At 35.5% G+C, this 9,860-nt stretch overlaps 1 protein-coding gene across 1 annotated transcript; it reads left to right on the plus strand.

Moving 5' to 3' along the window:
* Nucleotides 1-1,508: 1,508 nt before the first annotated feature.
* LOC100793542 (protein SCAR2) lies at nucleotides 1,509-9,603 on the plus strand. Its single transcript, XM_014773492.3, has 9 exons — nucleotides 1,509-1,912; nucleotides 2,958-3,121; nucleotides 3,245-3,368; nucleotides 3,463-3,592; nucleotides 3,904-3,965; nucleotides 4,062-8,250; nucleotides 8,339-8,425; nucleotides 8,518-8,622; nucleotides 8,746-9,603. Exons 1-9 carry the CDS (start codon nucleotides 1,758-1,760, stop codon nucleotides 8,794-8,796), a joined length of 5,067 nt encoding a protein of 1,688 aa, XP_014628978.2. The 5' UTR covers nucleotides 1,509-1,757; the 3' UTR covers nucleotides 8,797-9,603.
* The last annotated feature ends 257 nt before the right edge of the window (nucleotides 9,604-9,860 follow it).

The raw sequence follows: 9,860 nt of genomic DNA on the forward strand, positions 1-9,860 counted from the left end.
AGAAAAACATTTAATCCATATACGTAAAAAAATTCAACAAGTTCATTTTAACAGTTTTTCTTTTTTTACCTATATTCCTCGTTTATTTCAAATTTTAAAACTGAAAGACATGTCTATACCAAAAAAAAGTTCAATTTTTTTATACATAAAGTAGCTTTTAAATTAAAATTATAAAATCATTTCAACTTTAATTTTTTAAAATCTTACTTTTATTTTTAAAATTAAAAAATCCATTCAAAATTAGGTTAAGTACCACCTCAATATATATTCCTTTGAGTTATTTTATCATTATTATTAATATAAAATTATTATAATATTAATTTATTATATATTATGTTAAATATAGATTTCTGATAATTATTATAAAATTTGAATACCATCAATTTATCTTATAAATGTTTTTGACGGAAAATTTATCTTTAAATTTAATATTAGAAAATACTGAAAAAAAATTATGCAACTTTTTCATGAGAAGAGACCATGTTGTAAAATAATTTTATATTATGATTTGATTATAAATTATTATTATATAGGATAAATTGACTGAATGTTATAATAAATATCATAAAAGTCATAATAATAATAATTTATTGTAAAATAACTTATATTTTAAATCTTTTTGCACAATTAAGAACATAATTACATTTTTTGAGAGAGATAACTCTTTAAATATGACTTATTTCATTAGTAGTCTTTAACAAAAATATAAAAGGAAATTAATAATTAATACATTTAAAGGGTAGTCATATATTTTTTATATTTTAAAAAACAAATATTCTCATTTATTTCTTATATACATGAATTGGAGATAATAATAAATAAGTTAGAATTTGTTTGGTTTGCATTTTTATTTTCTGTTTTCATTTTCTATTTTTATTTTCTGTTTTCATTTTCTATTTTTATTTTCTGAAAACTGTTTTCATTTTCAAAATATTAAAATTCTAAAAACTTTTTATTTTTTGCTTTCAAGAAATAAAAACACTAAAAATGAGTTTTCAAAAGGAATGAATTGTATTTTTAGATTTGCTTAAAATTATATTATTTGTCATCGCGTTTTCATTTTACCCAAAATGAAATTTGTGAGTTCAACTGAAAACACTGACAATAAAATTTTATAGTTTTCAATTTTTGGTTCGTTTGATAAAATATTTTCATGAAAATGAAGATAAAAATCCAACCAAACACATTTCCATCATCATTTTTTATTTCCGATAAAAATAAAAATATAAAATAATCAAACCAAACATCCCATAATTATTCAAATATTTTCATTCTACATTAATTGTACCTATTGAATGCAAAGTTATTGATGTAATTTATTTGATCCAAATCACCTGAAACTCTTCCATTTGATTTTTACTTAACGGATTAACTTGTCAATTTTCTTTTTTACAATTATTAGTATTACTTTTGTTTTCTTGAAAGAAAAAAAAAATTATTACTTTGTCTGAACTGCGATGGGTTAAATAATCAACGGTGAATTGCACTGCTCAGTCATTCTCTTCACGCACCCACCACCGTATCTTCATTCATTTCATTTCCCCAAAAACAACTACTATTATTATTTAGAAAAAAAAGAAAAATTCTCTCACTTTCTCACTCTATCTATCTCCGTTCTCTCTCTCTCCTTCCATGGTGGAACATCACGGACGCAGAGTCGCCGGAAGAGGAGAGAAGAAGAAGATCGAAGCGCAGAGCCACCACGATCGCAAAAACTAGGGTTTGCGAATTGCGGAGTTCAAAGAAGAAGAAGAAAAATGCCGCTGTCGAAGTACTGCGTTCGGAATGAGTACAGCCTGGCGGATCCCGAGCTGTGCCGCGCCGCCGACAAGGACGATCCCGAGGCGCTTCTCGAAGCCGTCGCCATGGCCGGCCTCGTCGGACTCCTGCGCCAGCTTGGCGACCTCGCCGAGTCAGTTTCTACTTCTTCTTCTTCTTACTATTTCGTTACTTCCGTGTTTCTATCTCTCTGTTGAGTTTTTGATTTCGTGATTCTGGTTTTCGGTGGCTGCGTTTAGTTGAACCAGTGTCGAGTTTGGAAAAGGAAGAAAAAATTGATAAAGCTAGTGGAATTTTTGAGGTTTGTGGAGGAGTTAGCTTAATTTGGAAAGATTGTGTGCGTTTTGGATTTAGCGAGCTCGCTGGATCGAGGAGCAAGTTCGGAATTGGAAGATAGTGTAGAAGCTTAATTTGGTGGTTGGGTTATGGTTAATTTGCTACTAATTAGTTAATTTATAGTTTCGTGTTATTTTTTTTTCCTTTTGTGCTTTGTATGTATAGAATTTTGACGGGGGGATTAAAATAAAATTGGGCGGTTGTAGTGCGGGGATTGGTTTGAATTGTGAAAGTGTTGGGTGGGCATATAGGTTCTGCTTGCTGCTCTTCTGAGTGATGGATGAGGTTGACTTGGTTTGAATTTGATTGACTTACTGTAGACTACAAATCTTGGATTAGTGAGGTTCCTGATGATAGGTTTTGGCTAGATGGTAGTTAATTTGAGAAGTGTAGTTACTTTGGCCAAGACCGTTTTTTGGCTGTTGAAAAAGTATGTTTGTTGTTTGATGTTTTCCTTAGAATTTGCGGATATTTTAAAATTTGATGAGAAGACAATGCAATTAGTAGACCATTCTATAGTTGAGTAGAATTATGGAACATGGTTAATGTGATTTTTCCTTCAGTGAGTATTGGATTGTAATTGTATTAAGGCCTAACTTTAGCTTTTGCTTCACACGGTATGACAAGCATTCTGTGTTGTGTAGTTGATTTCTTTGAGGTTAGTTCTATTTGGCAGAGTTCCAAGTCACATTAGGATATCTGAACTTTGAAGTTGTTTCCTGTCCTTTTTAGCGCAGGCAATTTTTAACCCAGTATCAATGTTTTAACTTTCCAAGTTAAGAGTTTTTATTGTCACTAGGTGACATTTAGTTCTCTGTATTTAACTATTTCGTTTTGGTTAGGTTTGCTGCTGAGATCTTCCATGATTTACATGAAGAAGTAATGGCTACGGCTGCAAGAGGCCATGGTCTTATGGCTCGTGTTAAACAGCTTGAGGCTGAAGTTCCTTCACTAGAGAAGGCTTTCTTTTCTCAAACTCATCATTCCTCATTCTATTCAAATGGAGGTTAGATTTCATTTTACAGAGTCCCATTGTGTGTGTAACTTGTCATTGTCATAGTGATTTAAGTTGTAACCATTAGGTTTTGTCCCTTTGCTAATTTAAACATACTTGCATATTGCATTGCAGGTATTGATTGGCATCCTAATCTACATTCTGAACAAAATCTCGTGACTCGTGGAGACTTACCTCGATTTATAATGGATTCATATGAAGAATGTCGTGGTCCTCCTAGACTGTTCCTGCTGGATAAGTATGAGCTGATTCATGAGACATATGATTAGAAAATAATTATTATGTTATAGATTTTTGAAATGTGTTCTTTTTGGCTTTTGGCTTCTTTAAAGGTTTGATGTAGCTGGGGCTGGGGCATGTCTGAAGCGTTATACTGATCCATCATTCTTTAAAATAGAACCAACTTCATCTGTAACTGCTACAATAGAAGTTCAAAGAGAAAAGAGAATTCGTAAAGTAAAGGTACAAATTTCAATTCTACCATTTATTTACGTTGTTGGTACTGGAAAAATTGTTTAAATGCATCATCCTGATTGGCTTCATGTTGTCTATTATTGATTTGGATCTTGCTGTAAATTTGTAAATTATTTGAGGTCCACTCGCTGCCTTTGATCCATACATATAGTATATGACCACATATGATACAAGTAGGCAGACAACTGTTCAGCACTGCTTTTTCTTGTTTATACCAGGGTTGTGATACTCCGTAATTTCCCTGGCAAAATATTTTATGCAATGGAAAATTGAGTACTTATTTTTTCATTCATTTCCAGCTGAAGAAAGGAGCACGGCTGAGGGATGGTGAAACCCCTAATGCTGTACCATCACATGCAAAGTAAGCTCCAATAATTTTATTGTGATGCATTAATTCATTATTCTCATTATTGTTTTAATGATGATTGGTTGTTCAATTTAATTTCCATCATTGTAGATTACATCAACTGCTTCTTGAGGAGCGTATTGAGAATGGTTATAGTAATCCTGCACGCCTAGTGAAGTTGAAGAAAAGACAATTGAATGGACCAGCAGTTGAAACAAGAGCTGGGAAGAGTTACATGGAGAAATTTCTGGAAACTCCTTCACCTGATCATAAAATGGTTTGTGAAACTTCAATCTTTCCATTGCCTGTGAAACAGACATCAGATGATGCTAGCGAGGCTGGGATTAAAATTCTTGAAATCAGCAGCATTAGTCCTGTGAAAAAGTCATTGGGAAATAAAAACACCTATTCATCCCCTGATGAGAAGGAATTAGAACTAAAACCATTTTCACAAATGGATGGTGGGACAAATGGAGATCTTGTGAAGGTGAAAGAACAAATCTCAGATGGTGTGGCAGATAAGAAGTCTTCTAATCATCTTATGTTGCCTGATGAAGCAGAATTGGCTATCGATGAACAAAAGAAAATAGAAGGCAGCTTAGATGGGTACCAATCTGATGATGTGACTAGTGAAGTTGACAATTACATGGATGCTTTAACTACCATGGAATCAGAACTGGAAACTGACAATGAGTTTAAACCTAAGAGTAGTTTCTTGAATATTCAGAAGGCAGCAAATACTAATGATAAAGAAGAACATCAATTACAAGCTCAATTTTCAGATTCTCAATCATTTGGGGACTCCTCAATGTCTGATGACTGTAGTTCTTTCAAACAAGATAGAAATGAAGAACATATTAAAGTTGAAGCTCAGTTGTCAGATTCTCAATCAACTGGAACCTCATCTTCATTAGATGATAATAGTTCATTCAAAAGAGATGGAAATGGGCAGCATATAGAACTGCAAGCTCACCTTTCAGATTCTCAATCTGTCGAAAGCTCCTCTACATCAGACAAAAATTTCAAGAAAGATAGATCCTATTTACCTCACTCTGATTCGTTAACCACTGCAGTTGAAAATATGCAATCAGAACCTATATTATTCACAAATACTAAGTATTGTGAACCGGAGGTTGAAGATGCACCATCCAACCAGCTTCCCCATAATGTTGAGTTTCAACGCACAGATTGTGAGAGGTTTGTCATGCATGATGATGCACCTGTTCATGAAGAAGATATTTCTGATTTGGGGCAAGCCTCTTCAGATCTGACAACTTCAGGACTGGTGTTGTGTTCTGATCTTGTATCCACCTCACCAGTGATCCTACCTTCAGATGAAACCCCATCTGACCCTGCTGAACTTAATTTACGATTAGATGATGACGATGCAGACAGAACAGGTCTTGTTGAATCTATTACTTCCAAACCTGTTTCTCTCTCCCTAGGAACAGATGATGCTCACCCTTTGGGTTCTTCTGATAAAACATCATTAGACAACTTGGATGATGATGACCCATATATTCATTCTGATGATCTGTTACAAGTTCCTAATGATTTGGAATTGGCTCATGGAGATGAATGCAGTGATCATTCCGAAATCAAAATTTCCCAGGCAGAGTCTCCCAATGAAAATCCTTCTAAAATTTTGGTTAATAGAGATATTGGTTCACCAGTAGAGGATCCTGTTTCTCCATCCATGGAAGAATTAAACTTGAATTCAGGTGCTATGCTGGCTCGTGATTGTCAAGACTCAAAAGATGAAGATTGTACTGTAGCAACCCAACTTAATTCGGTAGCTCGTGTTCCTCCAGTCAGTTGCTTTACCGGGGAGCTATCATCTGATTCAACTCATAACAACACACTGAATGGACCAGGCTCAGCAGAAATTGAAGTTTCATATTCTGATCTGCAATCAAAAGCTGAAGAGATACCAAAGATGGTGCATGATGATAAAATAAATGGATCCACCTTCAGTGCTAATTCAGTTGAAGGTGATGCTCATTTTAAACATCCATCTCCTGATAATCATGTGATGGTAAATGATCTGGTCACTGAAAATGTTCAGTCAGAAGATCAAGCTGTGTATTCTGTTCCTTCTGTTGATAGTGCTGAAAATGATGTGGGTGTTGTTACTTGTCCAGCTTCAAGTCAGATTTGTTCTCCATCAATGGGTCTTTCAGATTTGGAAGAGCCTCTGTTGAGTTCTCATTCTTATCAAATGGAAATAAAATCCAATGAAGTAGAATTGACGCAAATTGCCATGGACACAAATGCTGAGAAGAGAAAAAATCAATCAGCACCATTGCTAGATGTAACATCATCTGATGTCGTAAGTTCTTCAATGAGTAATATTACCAAGTTAGAAGAGCCTCTTTCTACCTTTGCAGATTCACCGAAGAAAGAGATGGAAGTTGATGAGGCAGTTGCTAGAGATTCTTTGACAGAATTAGAGGAACAGAAGATAGTGGATCAACCAGAAATTGCTTCTGTGGATGTACAATTGAACCTGAACAAACTGGTTCCCTGTGATCTTCCAGATTCAGAAATATGTAATAATAATCAAAAGTCATCTCCTAGGGAGAAATTCCAACATGATGCTTTTGTTGATGATGCAGAAATGGTGCCTGAATTTTCGGGGTTAGATGATCGGCAGTCAGAATCATTATCTTATGGCCAGCATGATCCATTACAAAATGGCAGAGATAGTTTTTCATCATCCTCTGGCAACCAGTTAGAACCTGAAACTGATTTAGATCTGCTCTCAAAATCCCAAATTGGTGAACAGGATGCAGAATTCCCAGTCAGAGATGAGAAAAACTTTGCCTCTGAGAAATCTCAATGTCAGCAGATGCAGATATGTCAATTGGAGCAAGAAAGTACTCATGCTACGTCTGAATGTGCATCAGAAATCCATGCAGATGAGCCATCATCATTTTATTCCTTTCCACAGTCATCTAGCCAGGAGAACAATGCTGCAAAACATGTCATGGATCCATTGAAGCCTCTTCTTCCTAACCTCTTTCCCAAGGCAACTGAAAATAATCTTGATGAGATGCCACCTATGCCTCCTCTACCACCTATGCAATGGAGAATGGGCAAGGTTCAACATGCTTCCCTAGCTTCACAAAGAGAAGAATTAGAAGTAAGTCCGGCCTCAGTCCAGCCAATTAGACCCGATAAACAATCTCTATTTGGTTTGCCAACTTCTGAAAGAGATGCCTTGTTGTATCAGAATCCATTTTTGCCTGTCATGGCTGTGGAAAGTGATAAGCTCCAAGATTCTTCTGGGTTTCCTGTTGATGTTTCAGGGCATCCTGTTGCTATACCTTTTCAATTTCCTGTCATGGTTAATGAATCAAAAGGTCAATATAATTACCTATTGCTGGACAGAAACCAAATTCAGAATCCCTTCTTAACATTACCTGTGGCATCTACGGCCATGCCTCCTCAAGGTTTCTTTGTTGCTCCTGAGGGAGAAATGATACAGAATTCAAACCCATGTGCACCGATACCATCTGCTGCATATGATGTTTCAGGACACAATTCCATCCCTCCACAAGAAAAACCAACTCAACCGCCCAATCAGTTAATGATGGAGACTAGTCCAGATGATAAATCACTTCAACAGAGTATGAGTAATATGGTATCTATGGACAGGCCTCCACATGGTCATGCAGTTGCTTCTGAGGGAGAAAAGGTACTGAATTCCCCTACAATTCCACCTGCTGAATGTGCTGTTTCTGGACATGATTCTGTCTCACCTCAAGAAAAACTGACTCAACATCCAAGTCAATTATTGACGGAGCATAGTTCAGATGATAAAACACTTCTGCAGTCTGTAACTAATGTGGTGTCTATGGACAGTTCTGACAGTCAAATTGTTTCTTCTGAGGGAGAAATGGAACAAAGTTCTAACCCAAACCCTCCATCTCCACCTGTTGAGTGTGCTGTTCCTGGACCTGGACATGATTCTATCTCTTCTCATGAAAGCCTGACTCTACCTCCAAGTCAATTAATGTCAGAGACTAGTTCTGAATTTAAAACACTTCAGCAGTCTATAAGTAATGTGGAAGGGGAACAAGGACGTCTGCCTATCTCATTCATGTCTCCATCAAACATGGAAAGTATGGAGCCTAATCAGAGTTTCCCGCCCTTTGAGGGGGGAATGTCAGCTTCCTTGGATACATCTGATCATACATCAGACGTTGAGAGTGAAAGAACAAATGGAAAACCAAAGAATAAGCTTCCTCGTCCTCGTAATCCTCTAATTGATGCTGTTGCTGCTCATGACAAAAGCAAGGTGAGGCAGTTTCTGGTTCTTATATGACGTTGAATGCCCTTTTAAGGTCAAAGTTCTTGCATAACAGTTTGCCTTTTAACCACTGCAGCTTAGGAAGGTTACTGAAAGGGTTATGCCTCAAATTGCACCGAAGGTAGATGAAAGAGATTCTTTACTAGAACAGATAAGAACAAAGGTTAGTGCTTGCAACTTTTGTTTCTTTATGCTGATCATACCCTTTTGTATTCAAAACATTATTTTATTTAAAAATGTTTTCGGTTCTCTCAGTCCTTCAACTTGAAGCCTGCTGTGACTACACGACCTAGCATTCAAGGTCCAAAAACAAATTTGAAGCTTGCTGCCATCTTGGAGAAAGCAAATGCAATTCGCCAGGTCTTTCTCACTCTCTATCTGTTTAATTACTGTGATATTAGGTGTGTGTTCCTCTTTCTTTTTTCTATTTCTCTTGATTCTCCCTTTCTTTGGGGTCCACTAATATGTTAATTATTTCAATAGGCTTTGGCTGGAAGTGATGAAGATGATGATGCGGATTGGAGCGATTCTTGAATTTACTGTGAGAGGTGTTCTCAGCTGGTCGATGTTTTGATACTCTGGTTCTGTCTTGAGCCAGGTTTATGTGGTCATGCTCCCCTGTAATGAATAGGAAATCTCCCTGAAATGCAAAATTCTTTATCCTACTGCTCTTAGTCTTCTTTGTTCACATATATATATATGCATGAACATTTATACTAGCATGCAGATTAGGATCGATGCAGATCCATTTTCGGAGGTGAAATTCACTTCAAGACAACTCAGGTTCAGCGTGCAAGCGCTGTACAGGTTCAGATCCAAGCTATCAACAAATTTCCCCATGCCTCCTGTTTATATAAGCACATGTATATTTGTGTTGTGTCATAATTTTTTGATATATAGTTATGATTATCCAATTTTGTAATTCCGTGATGTAGTGTTTCGTGTTAGTTACCCCCCATTTATAATGTAGTTCATCTGTGTCCAGTATAGTAACATGTATACGTATGAAAAATCATTTTAGTGTACAGTTTCTTCCATTACCCTGTTCATTGATTTACTCTTTCTTTATGATAACTGTTCTTGTTATAGTGAGCAAGCAAATTGGAAACTTGGTGTGGTAATTAAAGAGTGATACAAAAGATGTCAACAGACCTGCTTCTAGCTTCTGGATTGTTGTACTTTGCATAGTTGATGATCGTAGCAGCTGTAAGTTGTATATCAATCAACATGGCTTAGAGGATTCTTGAAGTGATGATTAGTAGTATATACAAAATTTAGATATCATTCTTTAGGTGAATCAAAATTAAGAGTTTTATATATCTAATTTATATTTATATTTAATGTAAATTTTTATTAAGTGAATTATTGAGGTGAAATTTTAATTTTAATTAGAAAAAAATGCTAGAAACATTTAAGGAACCAGATTTAAATTTTATCTTAATGTATCCAAAAAGATATTTTGTGACGAGTTTGTTATTTTGTGTTGATAAAATTTTCTTTAATTATGACCATTTAAAAAAATTGTTGATTTCAAATTGGGATCTTAAATTATTTTTTGTGGATCTCATAGTGTCACATAAGATTGAAGATCTTTTGAG

Source organism: Glycine max, chromosome 3, assembly GCF_000004515.6.
Source record: "Glycine max cultivar Williams 82 chromosome 3, Glycine_max_v4.0, whole genome shotgun sequence".
NCBI classification, from domain to species: domain Eukaryota; kingdom Viridiplantae; phylum Streptophyta; class Magnoliopsida; order Fabales; family Fabaceae; genus Glycine; species Glycine max.

Excerpts from the sequence above, each read along its gene's own strand:
- LOC100793542 (XM_014773492.3), top strand. The coding sequence starts at position 1,758 with ATGCCGCTGTCGAAGTACTGCGTTCGGAATGAGTACAGCCTGGCGGAT. Across the intron at positions 1,913-2,957 it reads CAGCTTGGCGACCTCGCCGA|GTTTGCTGCTGAGATCTTCC; the intron begins GTCAGTTTCTAC and ends CGTTTTGGTTAG. Across the intron at positions 3,122-3,244 it reads CTCATTCTATTCAAATGGAG|GTATTGATTGGCATCCTAAT; the intron begins GTTAGATTTCAT and ends ATTGCATTGCAG.